The sequence below is a fragment of the Staurois parvus genome, unplaced genomic scaffold (genome assembly GCF_062004578.1).
Source record: "Staurois parvus isolate SC_StPar_1 unplaced genomic scaffold, SC_StPar_1.0 ptg001095l, whole genome shotgun sequence".
NCBI classification, from domain to species: domain Eukaryota; kingdom Metazoa; phylum Chordata; class Amphibia; order Anura; family Ranidae; genus Staurois; species Staurois parvus.
In genome coordinates this window covers 1383899-1403688 of record NW_028318891.1, presented here as the reverse complement: position 1 = coordinate 1403688, position 19790 = coordinate 1383899, and the positions used below count along the sequence as shown (strand labels likewise).

General features: G+C 43.4%; 1 protein-coding gene across 1 annotated transcript in view; it reads right to left on the bottom strand.

Annotated features, from left to right (window-relative positions):
• The window catches only part of LOC149440306 (uncharacterized), a 142565-nt gene that overhangs the window by 3149 nt on the left and 119626 nt on the right, over positions 1-19790 (bottom strand). The window contains exons 14-20 of the mRNA XM_089658798.1: positions 17180-17297; positions 15226-15303; positions 12731-12814; positions 12481-12588; positions 12244-12396; positions 5008-5133; positions 856-1033 (exon numbers count right to left, since the gene is read on the bottom strand). Of these exons, the coding sequence (XP_089514924.1) occupies positions 856-1033; positions 5008-5133; positions 12244-12396; positions 12481-12588; positions 12731-12814; positions 15226-15303; positions 17180-17297 (845 nt within the window). The remainder of the gene's footprint in view (positions 1-855; positions 1034-5007; positions 5134-12243; positions 12397-12480; positions 12589-12730; positions 12815-15225; positions 15304-17179; positions 17298-19790) is intronic.

The following is a 19790-nucleotide window of genomic DNA, read 5'->3' as shown; positions in this document are numbered from 1 at the left end:
AGTGAAGCATGGTGGTGGTAGTGTCATGGCGTGGTCATGTATGGCTGCCAATGGAACTGGTTCTCTTGTATTTTTTGATGATGTGACTGCTGACAAAAGCAGCAGGATGAATTCTGAAGTGTTTCGGGCAATATTATCTGCTCATATTCAGCCAAATGCTTCCGAACTCATTGGACGCCGCTTCACAGTGCAGATGGACAATGACCCAAAGCATACTGCAAAAGCAACCAAAGAGTTTTTTAAGGGAAAGAAGTGGAATGTTCTGCAATGGCCAAGTCAATCACCTGACCTGAATCCGATTGAGCATGCATTTCACTTGCTGAAGACAAAACTGAAGGGAAAATGCCCCAAGAACAAGCAGGAACTGAAGACAGTTGCAGTAGAGGCTTGGCAGAGCATCACCAGGGATGAAACCCAGCGTCTGGTGATGTCTATGCGTTCCAGACTTCAGGCTGTAATTGACTGCAAAGGATTTGCAATCAAGTATTAAAAAGTGAAAGTTTGATTTATGATTATTATTCTGTCCCATTACTTTTGGCCCCTTAACAAGTGGGAGGCACATATGCAAACTGTTGTAATTCCTACACCGTTCACCTGATTTGGATGTAAATAGCCTCAAATTAAAGCTGACAGTCTGCAGTTAAAGCACATCTTGTTCGTTTCATTTCAAATCCATTGTGGTGGTGAACAGAGCCAAAAATGTTAGAATTGTGTCGATGTCCCAATATTTATGGACCTGACTGTATGTTCTTCACAATCCGCGGTGAGGGACTTGGCATTGTTTTCTTAGTGGAAGAGGCAGCTTGATTTGAATTTCCTGAAAATCACACTGCCCTCAACTTCATTTCAGGATACGGGCAGCGCTGCGGAGGGTGATGAGGTTTCTTCCAGTTATAGTTACAGAGCGTTGGATAAAAGACTCAATCTGTGTTTTGTCTGTGCAGAGACCCATCTTATCCAGAGCTCCAGCCAGCTCTTCCACAGTCAAATGCCCAGCGTGAGTCTTCATGTGTGTGGACAGCTCATCTTCACACTGGTGGAGACAGGAAATACAGCAGAAAATGACTGGTGGAGAAAATCTCCTCATAACACCACTTCTGACCCAGGGACTTCCCTATACAATTCCATCAACAGAGACCTCATTTAACACCACAACTGAGCCACAGATCTCCCCATATAACCCCACCACTGCCTCAGAGACCTCCTCCATACATTCCCACCACCAACACCGTGATCTCCCCATATGACACAACCACCAACAGCGACCTTCTTATCCAACACCACCATCAACCCAGAGACTTCCCCAAAAAAACCCCACCATTGACTTGACAACCTCTACTCATATTGTTGCCACTGCTTAAAATTGGGTAATGAGAACCTAATTAAACAAAGTAGTCCACTTGTTCAATTTGTTTTTAAGCAAAATGCAATTATATCTTACAATTTTTGGAGGGTACCAATAGTTTTGTCCAGTTCATTTTTGGACTTTTGCGTGGAATGTGTCAGATTTGGCTTTTTTTTTTTGTCTCCACTTTTCCAGGAGTAAAATTCCACAGCTGCAGTCCAGGCCCACCAGCAACCAGTCTTGTCTATACCTCTCCTTTCAACATAACCATGCAGCCACTGAAGTCTTCAGGCCCTTGTGAGAACCCCCTGCCAATGGGAAGTGTTCATGTCACCAGGCAGTGACATGGGCACCTGAAGAAGGACCCTTCCACTCTAAAGTCCAGAAGAGAGAATTTTGTGTGAATTTTTTTGTGTTTTAAGAACATTCAATTTTCTAATCATTAATGGAGTCAAAACACTTGTTTTCCATCACAGTGATGAGAATACGTGAAGGAGCACAATGGAATTTAGGAATTTTTTTACAGTGAATGTGGTTTTTCGTTTAGGAAAATCCATTAACTCTAAAAACCGTCTGCTTTTAACATTCAATTTTGAAGTACTTTTGCCAGTGCCCCGCAACCATTCACAATGCAGGTTGCGGTGTGGTAATCCAGCATTTAGGAGGTTAAAACAGGTGGTGAGGAAGCGATGCCTCCTCAACACCTGTCAAATGATCTCTGCAGAGTGATCTGAATGCAGGGCAAGTGTAAATGAGGCCTTAAGGTGTATTTCCACTTATAAATCCAAAATGGAATAATACCTACTTTATATTTGTTACATGTTCCCATTTATGTAGCATAGTTAAAAAAAAATATTTAAAATTTGCATCTTATCTTTTTTAAATGCTCTGTTCTGCACCCTCCAGCAACTGAAAGTGTTAGGTAGTTCCCTATGTTTATGAGGGGGCTGAGCAGCTGTGTTTGCCATAATTACTCCAGTCTGCACTATACAGGAAGATCTCCATTTTCAATTGCAACAAGAGATGAACACTGTCCTAACAAAAGTACAGAAGGTTATGAGGACAGACTTTGGACAGGCTCACTTTTAAAATTGCTAAAAAAAACTTTGCAGTCAGTCATGACACTTCCTCCTGAGAAACATTTAAAACATAAAAATATTTGTTATGGTGTGCTGTTTGAATGGGCACACATAACAAAAATATAGTGCGGTATTTCTCAAATTTTAGGCATGGAATGAACAAGTTGGCGGCATATTACAACATCTTTTCCTTTCTTCAAGAACGACCTCTTTTAGAGTCTGGATGCTGGATGGAGAGTGATGCTCAACTTGTTTCTTCAGAATGACCCATAGGTGTTCGATTAGGTTCAGATCAGGAGACATACTTGGCCGCTGAATCACTTTCACCCTGTTCTTCTTCAGAAATACAAGCGTGGCCTTAGATGTGTTTTTTGGATCATTGTCATGTTGGGAAAGTGCACGACTGCCAAGGGCAGAGAGTGATGGTAGCATCTTCTCTTTCAATATAGAGCAGTACATCTGAGAATTCATAATACCATCAAGGAAATGCAGCTCCCCGACACCAGCAGCACTCATGCAGCCCCACAGAAGCACACTGCCACCACCATGTTTCACTGTAGGCACCATGCATTTTTCTGTGTACTCCTCACCTTTGTGACACCATACAGTTTTGAAGCCATCAGTTCCAAAAACCTTTATCTTGGTCTCATCACTCCAGAGTACAGAGTCCAAGTAGTCTTCTTTTTCAGCATGGGCCCTGGCAAATTATAGGCAGGATTTTTTGTGCATGGGCTTTAGGAGAGGCTTCTTTCGTGAACAGCACCCATGTATGCCATTCCTCTGCAGTGTACGCCATACTTTGTCACAGGAAACAACCACCCCAGCTTGGCTTTCTACTTCTTTACCTAACTGCAGTGAACTTGCATGGCAATTTTCTTCAACCCTTCTCATCAGAAGACGCTCCTGTTGAGGTGTTAACGTCTGTGGACGGCCTGGACATCTCTATGAGATGGTTGCAGTTACATTTTTGTATCACTTTTGCTACAGTATTCTGACTGGTAAGTAAAGCTTTGCTGATCGATCTTCTTGTAGCCTTCACCTTTCTTGTGTAAAGAAATTATTTTCTTTCTCAGGCCTTGTGACTTTTCATGTTGTGCCAATGCTTACAGCATGAAATGGGAGGGGTTTTCTTTGTTAAGTTAACACCCTTTTATAATCAACTGTCTGCTGGACACCTGTTTAATGAATAATTAGACTCACCTGTAGTTGAATTCTTGTTCATTAGGATTTTGTTGTCTAAAATTTAGCTTTGCTCCTAAGACTTTCATTGGGGTGTATTCATTTTTGCAACATGGTCTTGAATGAATTTGTTAGGAAAAATACTTTTTTGTGTGTGCAAATTACCAAATCTTGTTTTCAGTCAATCGCCCGCATTTGTGGTAGTATGTTGTAGTATAGTGTCCCATAGAAAATGTTGATTCTGAAAGTAAAGGTTTTCTTACAAATCTGTTAGGGGTTTACTCATTTATGAGGAGCACTGTATAGCTCTATCTTTTTTTGTTTAGATTTGGATGACATAAGGAACGATTAAAACTTCTGTCAAGTTTTAATGCCATCGGAAAGATTCCTTCGCTTTTTGTCTAGTGAAAAGGTTGTCCCAAGGACAGGAAGTAAGGGGAAATCTCTCTATCATAGCCTCCAAGCAGCAGAAAAACCTGACATGGGTTATATATAGATAAACTTGATCATGTTTTACCCAGAGACCTCCCCATATAACTCCACCACTGCTCCGCTGACCTAGGGACCTTCCCATTTAACTTAGTCACTGCTCTGCTAATCTAGATACTTCCCCTGTTTAACTCTCTCCAATGACCCAGAGACCTTTCTCTATTCACTATTCCAGTGAGCCAGAGACCTCTGGCATCACCATACTGACACAGAAACCTCCCATATAACTTGCTTCACTGACCTAGAGACATTCAAGTATAATTTTACCACCACACCTCTGACCCAGAGACCTCCCAATTGAAACCTGTGCAAACCTATCTCTACACAGAAAGCTGTGCACACTTACCTCTGCACTGCAGAAAGACTTGTACACTAAAGTGGACCTTCCACTCCTGCCTCTACAGCGAGGATAGACCTGAGCACACACACCTCTACACCAGGAAGAGACCTATGCATGCTTACCTGTACACTGAGGAGAGACCTGCACATTCCTATACACTGAAGAGACCTGTGCACACTTACCACTACACTGAGACCTGTACTTACCTCTACAGCGAGACCTGTGAGCACCTATATCTACCCAAAGAAGAGACCTGTGCACACTTACCCGTACACGGATGAAAAACCTGTATAAGCTTACTTGTACACTGAAGAGACTTGTGTACACTTACCTGTAAACTGAATAGAGACTTGTGCACAGTCCCTTGGACACCAAGGATAGCCCTGTACACTGGAGAGACCTGTGCATGCCTACCTGTATGCTAAGAAGACCTGTGCAAACGTACCTGTATGCTAAAAAAAGACCAGTGCTTGCTTACCTATGCACAAAAAATACCTATGCATACTTCCTTGTACACAAAGGATAGCCTTGTGCACACTTACATGTACACCGAGAAGAGCCCTCTGCACACTTACCTCTATGATGAGTGGTTCTCGATGCTGCAGAATTAGGTGTAGTATAAAACTCATAACACGGGAAGGTGATACACATTTTTCACTGTAGGCTGTGAACTCAAGTAGCAGACTGTCCTGCTCTGTTTCCTGTGTGAACAATGTATGATGAGAAATCTGCAGAACAGTCCAGTGTAATGACATGATTTCCTGTGCTTCATGCTGTACCGACAGTGCCTTTCTTTCAAATTGACCCAATATTTAAAGGCTAACTCCACCTTTTGCATCATGTTTCATCTATATTTAGAGTGTAACATGGTGCAAATGGCCCCCCACCCTCAAAACAGGCATCCCATACAGTCATGGCCAAAAATATTGGCACCCTTGTATTGCTGTCAGATAATGCACCACAATTGTTGCAATTACAAATGTTTAGGCATTTGCATGCTTATTTCTTTTGTTTGTATTGATATTACGCAAACAAGGAGAAAAAAAAAGCCAAATCTGACACATTCCACACAAAACTCCAAAAATGGACTGGACAAAATTATTGGCACCCTCAATTTAATATTTGTAGCACACCCTTTGGAAAAAATAACCAAAATCAATCACTTCCAGTAACCATCAATGAGTTCCTTACACCTTTCTACTGGAATTTTGGACCACACTTCTTTCACCAACTGCTCCAGGTCTCTGATTGGAGGGTTCCTTTTCCCAACTGCTGTCTTTAGATCTCTCCACAGGTGCTCTATGGAATCAAGATCTGGACTCATTGCTGGCCAGTTCAGTACTCTCCAGCGCTTTGTCATAGACTTGGTTCACATAAAGTTGTGTTCAAAATAATAGCAGTCATACATCACTAACCTGATCAATCACTGTTTTTGGTAGAATTATATTTCTACAATTTACTAGCAGGTGTAGTAGAGTAATAGAAATCCAACAGACCCAAAAATCATGACATGCATGCTGCTGATTCTGTGTAATTGAATCACTAATTGAAAGGGGCATGTTCAAAATTATAGCAGTGTGGAGTTCTATTAGTGTAATGTACAGCGCTGAGCAAACCTTTTAGCGCTATATAAATACTGTATAATAATAATAATAATTAGTGAGGTCATTCATTCTTTGAAAAACAGGTGGCAATTATTGCCCTTATTTAAGCAAGGAAGGCAGCAAATGTCGTACATGCTGGTTACAGTGCATTTCTCTCTGAAATTCTGAGGAAAATGGGTCGTTCCAGACATTGTTCAGAAGAACAGCGTACATTGATTAAAAAGTTGATTGGAGAGGGGAAAACATATAAAGAAGTGCAGAAAATGATAGGCTGCTCAGCTAAAATGATCGCAAATGCTTTAAAATGGCAAAAACTACCATTCAAATGATAGAAGAATAGCCAAAATGGCAAGGACTCAGCCAACAATCAACTCCAGGAAGATCAAAGAAGGTCTAAAGTTCCCTGTGAGTACTGTTACAATTAGAAGACGCCTAAGTGAAGCCAAGCTATCTGCAAGAAGCCCCCGCAAAGTCCCACTGTTGAAAAAAAGACGTGCTGAAGAGGTTACAATTTGCCAAAGAGCACATTGACTGGCCTAAAGAGAAATGGCGCAACATTTTGTGGACTGATGAAAGTAAGATTGTTCTTTTTGGGTCTAGTGGCCAGAGACAGTTTGTCAGACGACCCCCAAACACTGAATTCAAGCCACAGTACACTGTGAAGACAGTGAAGCATGGTGGTGCAAGCATCATGATATGGGGATGTTTCTCATACTACGGTGTTGGGCCTATTTATCGCATACCAGGGATCATGGATCAGTTTGAATACATCAGAATACTTGAAGAGGTCATGCTGCCTTATGCTGAAGAGGAAATGCCCTTGAAATGGGTGTTCCAACAAGACAACGACCCCAAACACACCAGTAAACGTGCAACATCTTGGTTCCAGACCAACAAGATTGATGTTATGGAGTGGCCAGTCCAATACCCGAATCTTAATCCAATAGAAAACTTGTGGGGTGACATCAAAAATGCAGTTTGAGGCAAAACCAAGAAATAGAGAAGAACTGTGGAATGTAGTCCAATCATCCTGGGCTGGAATACCTGATCACAGGGGCCAGAAGTTGGTTGACTCCATGCAACACAGATGTACAGCAGTTCTCAGAAACAGTGCTTATACAACCAAATATTCATTAAGTGATTCAAAGGAAAGCAAAATCTTCAAACATTTTTCAGTTTATATAGTGAATGTTTGAGTTTGTAAAGAAGAATACAAACACTGCTATTTTTTTGAACAGTCTAATATTCACTTTTCTTCAATTTTTTTTAGAGGAACAACACAAATTTGATATATTTTTCTTCATGTTTTGATTTGGAATAGAATGTGCAGTGTTCCCAATGCATTTGTGTGTATGGAAATAAAAACTATTAGAAGGATTTTGAGCTTTATTCACTTTTTTCAACACACTGCTATTATTTTGAACACAACTGTGTATGCATTTTGCGTTTGATGCTTTCTCCAGTGCTTTTTGCAGTTTATTTTGCATTTTTCTACGGTTTTTTTTTTACAGCGTTTTGTCCACACTCTTTTTTTTTTTTGTTACAGTGGAATTTTTTTGTTGCTGGGCAGAATAAAAATACAAAACGCGGCAAAAGCACACTACCATGCATTTCAGCAGCTTCTCCGTTGACTCTTTTCTAGCAAAAACACTGCTTTTAAAAAAGTCGTGGACCTTTTCCAAAAATACAGCAGCTCAAAAAAGCATAGATGTGAACATGTACCATAGGAAACCATGTTAAATGGACTGTAGTGCGTTTCTGCAAAAAGCACTAAAAAATGCATTGGTGTGAACAGAGCCTCAAACCATTTCTGGGTGCTTTTTGACGTGTGCTTATGGTCATTGTCCTGCTGTAAGACCCATGACCTCTGACAGAAATCCAACTTTCTGACACTGGACCCACATTGCACCACAGAATTCTTTGGTAGTCTTTAGATTCCATGCACATGGTCAAGACATCCAGTGCCTGAAGCAGCAAAGCAACTCCACAAAATCAGTGATCCTGCACCATGTTTGACTGTAGGGACTGTATTCTTTTCTTTAAAGGCCTCATTTCCTTTTCTGAAGACAGTAGAATGATGGGCTTTACCAAAAAGCTGTAATTTTGTTTTGTCTCTCCAACGCATTCTCCCAAAAGGATTTTGGCTTCCTCAGGTAAGTTTTGGCAAACTCCAATCTGGCTTTCTTTTTTAATATTTCTGTGTCAGCAGTGGGGTCCTCCTGGGTCTCCTAGCATAACGTCCCTATTCATTCAGATGGTGACTTATAGTGCAAGCTAACTCAGTTGTACCCTGTATGAAGGTCAGCTTGAACAATTCTTAGTTGCAATCTTTGATCAATTTTTGTCTTTCGTCCTCGTTCCAGGGAAATTATCTACAGTGCCAAGGGTTTTAAATCTCTTGACAATGTTCCGCACAGTGGGCACAGGAACGTTAAAGGTGGACTTGTAACCTTGAGATTGTGCATGCTTTCCACAACTTCTGTTCTCAAATCCTCAGACAATTCTTTGCTGCTCTTCCTCTTTTGCATGCTCCATGTGGCACGAAGAGACACACAACAGACAGGCTGAGTCAATTTTTCACTATTTTAACTGGTTGCCGGTGTGATTTCTATATTGTCAGCACCTGTTAACTGATACAGGGGAGTATAATTTTTAATTACAGGTGCATCACAAACTTGGAATGCAAATATTTCTGACAATTTTGGGAAGGTGCCAATAATTTTGTCCAGTCCATTTTTGGTATTTGCGTGGAATGTGTCAGATATGGCTTTTTGTTTCTCCACTTTATTATGTCATACCAATAAAAACAAAATAAATAAACACGAGAATGCCTAAACATTTGTAATTGCAACAGTTTTCTGGGCGAAGTGGTGCAATATCTGATAACTGGTGCCAATATTTTTGGCCATGACCGTCTAACAGCATGTGCGGTTCTTCCCTGCACAAGTTGTCACTTTTGAAATCCGCACAACTGTGCAGGGCTCAGCACACAGACTGCATCATTCATTCACAGGGATCTGTGAATGAATGAATGAACTACAATTTCCATCTGCCACTACAGCAGGCGGACTTATAGTTCTCAATGGAACAAGAGTATGGTAATCACTACACTCAGTGCACTGACACTTCCTCTAGCTCTCCAGCTGAAAGTCTCAGTATGAACATAGAGCTGGAAGAAGAGTCTGTAGTAACCTAACACCCGCGATTCACTTTTTTTCTGCAAATATGGGTGCATTTAGTATGTTTGCTATAAAAGGTGGGCATAGCGTTCAAAGGTTCCACATTCATACATTGTGATGGGAGTCACTTTGGGTGGGGGGCCCATGGAACACAGCTCACTTTGGAGAGGTGGGGAGACCCCTGTCTGAGCTTCCCATATCCCTTTCATGTGTAAGTCAACCTGTGCCTGTTAGGGGTGCAGGGTGATATGTCCTAATATTGTGTAGACATGTATAGGTGGGGTGGGGGGTTGTGGATTGTTTAACGCCATGTGGTTGCATCCCATTGTTCTATTGTGTGTCTTGCTTGGGAGCAAACTATTATGTGATGTATGTGCTTGTGTATTGGCTTGGTGGGGGGTGTCTGCTGATGTGTCTCTTGTTGCTAGATGTGGTTTGCCCCGCCCTGTGTCATTATGCAGGGAGGGGGGAATTGTTCCCTTGAATGTATATATCTTGTATCTGTGTTAAAATAAAGTAGTCTATTCTCTGGTTTCCTTCCAAGACTGGTGTTGTCTAGTCTTGTATGGTCAGCGGTGGTGTCCGTGGACGGTGTTCGGACAGGAGTTTAATGGAAATACCCAAGTGCAGAAGGGGTCCGGTTCCGTTACATTGGTGGCAAGTGGTGGGATTGTGCTTCAAAGCTGTGAACACGTCCAAACCACCACCGGGATTCAAGATCAGGAAAGGAGATGTCGGTCACCCCAGTGGAGATATGGACTTGGCATCCGAGTTCCCAGGGCTGCTGCGGATCGTTCTTGCAACATACCCCAGGACTGTGTCTGTGGATGAGTACCTGGAGCTCAGGCAGCGGATTCGGGAGTTACTTTGGAGTGGAGCCTTCCAGGTTGCTGGTATGTACAAGGGCAAGTGCTATCCAACCCCGGGGGAACGGGCCAGGGACCATCGGAAGTTATGGATGCCATTCCTGGGAGAGCGACCCCAGGAGCAGTGGGTGACTGAGTTGGACAGGTTGGTCCAGCAGGAGATATAGCTGGACAACCGATATCGGGCTCTGCAATGGTATGCAGAGCAGAAATATTTAGGGGTGACAACAGAATGCTCTCCGGAGTGATATGACTTTGGTGGCCCTGGATTGCTGTGGGAGAGCCTTACAAATCATTTTGTGTTTGGCGATGAAGGAGAACCTACCCTTGAGGACCTGCGAGAAGACATAGAGGCTATGTTTCGTCTCACAGGGGTCTCAGAGCTTGAACCAGATCTGGAATACCTACTGATGAAAGAACAGGATCTGGAAAGGGCATACAGGCAACTGCTAAAACATGTTTAGCAGCATGCACAAGAATCGGCAGTGGAAATTCCAGAGTTTGCCGTCCCCAAACCTGAAGTGCTGACAAAAGGCCAGAGCTCTGCTAGCCTCTGCCCAGCACTGGTAACATCTTCTGGGTTCCATGGACAGGAGATGGTGAACCCCTATCCCCAGACACCAGTTCCAGAGGCTGGGAATTTGATAGACTTCTCTGCTGAGGAAAAAAAACCTGATGAGCCTCCAGCAGAAGAGCTGGCAACAGGGCCAAACATTGCTGAACTCTGTCCAGCACTGGTAACATCTTCCGGGGTCCACGGACAGGAGACGGTGAACCCCTATCCCCAAACACCAGTTCCAGGTACTGGGGATTTGATTGACTTTTCTGCTGAGGAGGAACCAGCCGGCGCGCCTCCAGCAGAAGAGCTGGCATCAGGGCATGGCGTTGTTGACCTCTGCCCACAACAATCAGCACCGCAGGAGCTACAGGAAGAGGATGCAATCGGCACCTCACAACTGCAGCTTGAGCTGATGTCTGTGGATGGGACTTCGGTCTCCACTGACACAACCCCAGAAAAGGTTCTGGCATTGGGACAGGAGGATGTCAGCCTTACTTTACGAACACTGGGGGATGTCCACGAAGTCAAAGTGGATGAGACTACAGTCACCACCTGGATACCCCAGGGATGCTGAGCAGTCGGCCCAGATCCCCAACAGCATGATGGATTTGCCCCAGCCACCCTGTCTTCTCTCCAGCAGCTGAGAGGACTTCAGGGAGAAGGACCAGTCCATACTTCTCCACAGCGGCGGGTATGTTCTACAAGAGAGGCAGAGGTTGGCTGGGTGAGTAATGCTTTGTGTGGGACAATTTTCTTGAGGTACTGTGTGGGTCCTGGCATTGGGGGACTGGAAGTTCAGACTAACTTCAGAGTCCACCCGTCTGGGGTTTCCTCCTGCGTTAGTCTCCTGCGGAAAGGGGAGATATGTGACGGGAGTCACTTTGGGTGGGGGGCCCAAGGAACACAGCTCACTTTGGAGAGGTGGGGAGACCCCTGTCTCAGCTCCCCATATCCCTCTTATGTGTAAGTCACCCTGTGCCTGTTAGGGGTGCAGGGTGATATGTCCTAATATTGTATAGACATGTATAGGTGGGGTGGGGGCTTGTGAATTGTTTAACGCCATGTGGTTGCATCCCATTGTTCTATTGTGTGTCTTGCTTGGGAGCAAACTATTATGGGATGTATGTGTTTGTGTATTGGCTTGGTGGGGGGGGGGGGGGGGTGTCTGCTGATGTGTCTCTTGTTGCTAGATGTGGTTTGCCCCGCCCTGTGTCATTATGCAGGGAGGGGGGAATTGTTCCCTTGACTGTATATATCTTGTAACTGTGTTAAAAAAAGTGGTCTATTTCCTGGTCTCCTTCCAAGACTAGTGTCGTCTAGTCTTCTATGGTCAGCGGTGGTGTCCGTAGATGGTGTTCGGACGGGGAAGCGGAAGTTTAATGGAAATACCCAAGTGCAGACGGGGTCCAGTTCCGTTACATACATAGTTTTCTAAATTGTTCTCATACATAAAAGGTGGAAGTGGTTAGTTAGTATGGATAACACAGAGAGTTCTACATGAGCTCCATTAGACAAGAGACAGAACTGTTTAGCATAACGTAGAATGATGCAGTGGAGAGAGAGAAGCGCAAACATTGACCAAATGCTGGCTCTGTGGATTCACCTCTAGGAGCTGGTAGTTCTGTTGCAGAAAGAGCTGGAAGTGGCCCATATCTGAGAGTGGAGATACCTGAAGGGAGTCTGTATGGAGGAGGACATAGCACAGTATGGAAGGATCCAGATCATGTGTCAGTATTGATTCCAGCAGACGCAGTACCTGCAGGCAGAGACACCAGAGCTTTCAGATCCTATCCCCATTCTTCCAATTCCTCCCAGACCAATGTGAACCCTAAACACTGACCTGACTATCTGGGGAGTACCGCTTCAATGCACACAGGTAGTCCTCTAATCCTCGACAACTGATGTCTTCTCGGATGTAGCGCTTCCTAAAGAATTCCCATACTGAGTCCTGCACATGACACAACCACATTAATTACACTGTACAGGTATGGGGGCTGGGACAAAGATTTGGTGAATATCTATTCCTACACGCAGCCACATTAAAGATGGAATACAGGTGGGTCCGAGTTTTGGTGAATGTTTTTTCCTACCTGGATTCGGCTGATCTGGGATTTGCCTTCCAGCTGTAGAATAATGATGGCCGCCAGCTGCTGAGTCATAGACACACAAAGCTCCTGTGAAGAACACAACGGTGACACACCAACTACATGATGTACAGTAACCAATACAAATTGTCCAACTATAAACAAGCCCATGTGCCATGCACATATGACACATAGGGAATATCAATCAAGATAGGCTAGGTATATTAAATGTGCACAGGTCCCTGTTCAAGCAGTAACAGGGAGGGAAGCAAGGTAATAAACCATGTATACTGGTTCTGATAAGGTGACATTTTCCACCCAAAATGGTTGGAGGGCCATGAGGTCAAACGATATGTACACATATTACATAGAACATCTGTCTTCTCTATGGTCAGACTGTTGTGGACATTTAGAGTTCCAAAGCTCATAATGTGTTAGTCTTTTAGATCCCGAACTAGGTCTATGTACAGCACTGATCATGGCAGGCCCATGTACTGAGCCCGCACTAGTATACTAGATGAGGCTTAATGTGAGGGAGGGAAGGTTCTGACTCCACACATGTATCAAATGGGGTTCACTATTACATGGTGCTTTTTGAATGCCATAGTGAGTGCAGGGGCATGTGTGTATGAGGTATCATATGAATCTTCAAATATGACACAAGGGCTGTTTGCGATGTCAAAGCGGGTCATGTGACCCTTCACATATAGTAAATCCATGTGTAGAAGGGGCTGTCTGTAGTGACAGTGCAGGTCATGTGACCCTTCATCTATATCTGTGTGAAAGGGGTTGTATGAAGTGGCAGTGACCCTTCATACATATCCGTGTGGGAGGGATTGTGTGTGTTGGCAGTGCAGGTCTTCATATTCATTCGGAGGCTGTTTGTTCATACATTCACTATGGTGCAAACGTTTTAGGCAGGTGTGATAAAATGCTGTAAATAAAGAATGCTTTCAGAAATCCAAATCAAATCAATATTTGATGTGACCACCCTTCGTCTTCAAAACAGCATCAATTCTTCTAGGTAAACTTGCACACAGTTTTTGAAGGTAAACTACAGGTAGGTTGTTCCAAACATCTTGGAGAACTAACCACAGATCTGTGGATGTAGGCTGCATCTGATCCTTTTGCCTCTTGATGTATTCCCAGACAAACTCAATATTGAGATCACCCTCTGTGGGGGCCAAAACATCACTTCCAGGGCTCCTTTGTTCTTTAAGCTGAAGATCGTTCTTAATGACATTGGCTGTATGTTTGGGGTCATTGTCCTGCTGCAGAATGAATTTGGGACCAGTCACATGCCTCCCATCATGGTACAGTATCTGTCCGTACTTCTCAGCATTGAGGACACCTTTGATCCTGACCAAATCTCCAACTGCTTTTGCAGAAATGCAGCCCTAAACTTGCAAGGAACCTCCACCATGCTTTTATGCATATTTGAGTCACTTAGAGCCATGTCAGAGCCATGGCTTTTTGGCTGCAATTCTTCCATGAAAACTACTTCTGGACAGGTTTCTCCAGACAGTAGATGGGTGTATCTGGGTCTCACTGGTTTCTGCCAGTTATTTGCTGATGGCACTGTTGGACATCTTCCGTGTCGAAGGAAAATAAGCATGATGTGTTTTTCATCTTCTGCATTAAGTTTCCTTGGCCGACTGCTGCATGTATGTGCCTCGCTACTCAGCATTGCCTGTTTCTTTGTGTCTCTTCATTTGCTTAGGAGAGACCTTGCTGATGAAGTATAACTAACGTGTGTCTTGTTGTTGTGCTCAGATTTGCCATGGTGTATGACCTGTGAAATGAAACGGTCTTCCACAACCTCACCTTAGTAGCAGAGTTTGTCTGTGTTACACCCAGTTTTAAGCCTCCTACACAGCTGTTTCTGTTTCAGGTAATGACTGTGTTTCCACTTACAGTACATATGAAACTGATGATCATTGGCACCCGTTTGGTATAATTGTTTAATCATACACCTGACTAATCCTAAAAAGTCGCTTACTTTGTGCAAGTTTGCAAAGTGTACAAAGTAAGAACTGATGCTGGTTTAAAGCCAAACTGTAGTCACACCAAATATTTTAAATTTACATTTTGTTCTGTTTTCTCACTTTGCATTTTGTAAATTGATAAAAATAAACAATTAATATACCATATATATTTTTGAGAGCATTTTTATTTTACAGCATTTTTGTTCCGTTTGCTCACTTTGCATTTTGTACATTGATAAAAATAAACTAAAATTTATATTTTTGAAAGCATTTTTAATTTACACCTTTTCTTCACACGTGTCTAAAGTTTTTGCACAGTACTGTATCTGTTTGTGGGAGAGGCTGTGTGTCACAGTTCATACATATCTGTGTGTGGGAGAGGCTGTCTGTATTGGCAGGCCAGGTTATGTGACCATAGGCCATTATCCATAGGCTGTGGGTAGTGATTGCGCGTTGTACAGTGTCAGTATGCTGCTCTTTCTGTATAAAGCTACAACACAGAAACATGGTACAAACCAAAGATATCACTCTACAAGATTCTGCCTTCAGACTGATCTTCTCAAATTCCTTCTCCAGCCCAGTGAAACTCGTATCCTGCAGAAAGTATGGAAACCCAAATAAGGTTTAATGGATTATTACGCATCATTCATATAGGACTTGACACTTGTTAAACACATTGTTGCACTGGTCTGCAGCTTCCATCGGGGTGCAGAAATGGTGCCGTAGTAATGGGATCTAAAAAAATGTGGCTCCTCCCACTATACAACATACATCCACTATAAATTGTGCTTACCACCTGCTGGGGTCTCCAAAACTGCGCCATAAAAGATTTTAAATACACACAATAATGTTCAAAGATTACTAGTAAAGAGTGAGATTGGAGGACCTCATAACATTAAATTGTAAAGAAACACATTAAGGCACAATTACAGCAGATATGGCTGAGACACCAACACCAGACACAGAGCATGTTTATAGCCACCTTGTAGGTGGTTATGACCGCAGCCTGGGCTTGATGCAACATAGCTTACAGAGGATGGGGATATAGTAAAGAGGGAGAGAGGGGGGGACTAGGGGTACAGTAGAGAGGCCCATGGGGGGGGAACGGGGGGCTATAGTAGAGAAGAATGGTGGCATGGTACAGTAAAGAGAGACTTGGGGTACCGTAGAGGGAGATAGAGGAGAAAGGGTCTAGGAACAGGAGAGAGTGACAGAGAAGGGACTAGACGTAAAGTAAAAAGAAACAAAGGGGAAGAAAGAAGATGGGGTACAGTAGAAAGGGTCAAAGGGGGGAGACTGAGGATACAGTGAAACAGGGGTAAAATGGGATACAATACAAAGGGGGACATACAGTAGGGAGGATCACAAGGGAGAACTGAAATACAGTGGAGAAAGATAAGGGTGACTGGGGGTTACAGTAGAGAGGGGGATTGGAGTATAATATACAGTATCTCACAGAAGTGAGTACACCCCTCACATTTTTGTAAATATTTGATTCTATCTTTTCATGTGACAACACTGAAGAAATGACACTTTGCTACAATATGACGTAGTGAGTGTACAGCTTGTATAGCGAGTTATTTTGAGGGGACAGCAAATTTACACTAACACACAGCCATTAATGTCTAAACTGCTGGCAACAATAGTGAGTACACCCCTAAGTGAAAATGTCCAAATTGGGCTCAATTAGCCATTTTCCCCTCCCCGGTGTCATGTGACTCGTTAATGTTGGGAGCAGCTGTGTTAAATTTGTTGAGATACTGTAGGGGCAGAGAGAAAATTGAGAAACGGTAGAAAGTCACAGAGAGTGGGGAGGGGAGCAGAGTACCAGAAAAGGCCTGGGAGGAAAGTGGAGTAGGACAGAGGGGATTCATGTAAAAAAGGAAAACAAAAAACAAACATAGGGCATTGGGTTACAACAGAAGAGGACTGGGGTACAACACATAGGCAGAGAAGATTGAGGTATAACAGAATGGGATTATGGTACAAGGATAGAGGGGGACTTGAGGTACAAAAAAGGTACAGAAGGGGGACTGGGGTATAATTGAAGGAGGGAATGTGGTACAAAGAGGAGGAATTGGGGTCCAGTAGAGGGACAGTGGGATATTTAGGGTACAGTAGAGAGTAGGAGATTGGGGCACAATAGAGGGTAATGGGGGGGGGGGTAGGTTGGGGTACAATGTTGGAACAAAGGGGGTTTTAGGTACAGTGGAAGGGCTGTTGATGCAATAAATTCATTGTAAACAGAACATTTTCTCAGTTATATCAGATCTATATACAGCAGTATCACAATGAGTTTGAGCTGTGTTGACATTGTCAGGTGTTCAGTCATGTCCCTGGACACTGCCTCCTCTACACTTAGGGACTGGTGGGTAAGGACTCAATGTATACTTTAGTGCAGGAAAACCAGATGTTCCTTCATCATTATACCCCTCTGCTGCTGGGGGATTCTGGGAAATCATTTGCTCACCATAGCCCAGCTGGCTGCTCCTGATTGGCTCCTGTTGCTGTCTAGAGACCTCTGGGCAATTTTTGCTGTATGGTTCCCATGAATGGTCCCCACCTGAGGCATCATCTTACTGGCTTCTCTGTAGAAGAGATACAATATAAAGTGAATAATCTGTTACTACAAAGCACCTAGAACTGCCTACCTGTACAATGTATATAGAACTGCCTAGCGCTACACTGTATTTAGAAGTACCTACCCCTAGACTGTAAACGCAACTACAATATCTACCCCTACACTGTATTTAAAACAATATGTACACACATGCAGTACAGACACCAGCACACCACACACAGTATGGAGACCAGGGCACAGCGCACACAGTACAAACATAGCACATATACAGTACAGAGACCAGCACATCACAAACACAACATAGAGACCAGGACATTGCACACACAGAGTACAGAGACCAACAGACACACACACATCACAGAGACTGGTACACACTATGGAGAACAGGGCTCTGTACACATGCAGTACAGAAACCAGCACACTGCACACACAGTATGGGGACCCAAATACCACAAAACAAGCAGATTAGTGAACAGGACACTGAACACTGGCATTACCAGCACACCGCACACACACATTATGGTGACTAAGGATGAGCTCAGGCATGTTCAGATCCTATTCTGAAGCCATTTTAGCAAGTCTGCTAAGCCAGGAAGCTGTCACTGTCCTGAGTCAAACATAATCAGCCGAAGCATTTATTGCTCCGCAACCGCATGTGTACACACCCATATATGTATATGTATATGTGCAGCTGCGGGGCATGCTTTGGCATCAGATGATTGGCCCAGTATAGGCAACAACTTTCTAGTGGGCTCACTCAGGTGGGGTTGGATTGGGATCTGAACATGCCTGAACTCATCACTATTTGGTGTACAAACAAAATATGGAAACCAGTATACTTGACACACAGAATATGTAGAGTAGGTGAGAATGTCAGATGTACAGTTGCAAGAAAAAGTATGTGAACCCCTTGGGATTACGTGGAGTTTTACATGAAGTGGGCATAAAATGTGCTCTGAACGTCATCTAAGTCACAACAACAGAAAAACACAGTCTGCTGAACATAATACTACACAAACATTAGATGTTGCCATGGTTTAATTGCACATAACATGTAAACATTCACAGTGCAGGGAGGAAAAAGTGTATGAACCTTTGGACTTAATAACTGGTTGACCCTCCTTTGGCAGCAATAACCTCACCCAAACGTTTCCTGTAGTTGCAGATCAGACCTGCACAACGATCTGGAGTAATTTTGGACCACTCCTCTTCACAAAACTGTTTCAGTGTAGCAATATTCTTGGGATGTCTGGTGTGAATCGCTCTCTTAAGGTCATGCCACAGCATTTCAATCGGGTTGAGGTCAGGACTCTGACTGGGCCACTCCAGAAGGCGTATTCTGTGCTGTTGCAGCCATTGTTTTGTTGAATTACTTGTATGCTTTGGGTCATTGTCCTGTTGCATCACCCATCCTCTGCGGAGCTTCAGTTGGCGGACAGATGGTTGTACGTTTTCCTGCAAAATGTCTTGATAAACTCTGAAATTCATTTTCCCATCAATGACAACAATCTGTCCAGGCCCTGACGCAGCAAAGCAGCCCCAAACCATGATGCTCCCTCCGCCATGTTTTACAGTGGGGATGGGGTTTTGATGTTGGTGTGCTGTGCCTTTTTTTCTCCACACATAGTGTTGTGTGTTCTTCCCAAACAACTCAATCTTGGTTTCATCTGTCCACAGTATATTTTGCCAGTAGTGCTGTAGAAGATCCAGGTGCTCTTTTGCAAACTTCAAGCGTGCTGCAATATTCTTTTTGGACAGCAATGGCTTCCTCCGTGGTGTCCCCCCATGTACTCCATTCTTGTTTAATGTTTTCCTTATTGTAGATGTGTCAACAAAAATGTTAGCATGTGCCAGAGATTTCTGTAGGTCTTTAGCTGACACTCTGGGATTCTTCTTTACCTCATGCAGCATTCTGCGCTGTGCTCTTGCAGTCATTTTTACAGGACGACCACGCCTAGGGAGAGTAGCAACAGTACTAAACTTTCTACATTTGTAGACAGTCTGTCTTACCGTGGACACATGAACATCAAGGCTTTTGAAGATACTTTTGTAACCCTTTCCAGCTTCATGCAAGTCAACAATTCTTGATTGTAGGTCTTCTGAGAGCTCTTTTCTGCGAGACATGGTTCACATCAGACAGTGCTTCTTGAAACCAGTAAACCCAAAACAGGTGTGTGTTTTTTAAGGGCAGGACAGCTGTCAGCAACACATCCAATATCATCGCACTGATTGGAGTCAAGGTTGGCTCACTCCTGGCTCCAATTAGCTCTGGGAGAAGTCATTAAGCTAGGGCCTCACATACTGTTTCCTCCCTGCACTATGAATGTTTACATGTTATGTGCAATTAAACCATGGCAACATCTAATGTTTGTGTAGTATTATGTTCAGCAGACTGTGTTCTTCTATTGTTGTGACTTAGATGACGTTCAGAGCACATTTTATGCTCAATTCATGCAAAACTCCACGTAATCCCAAGGGGTTCACATACTTTTTCTTGCAA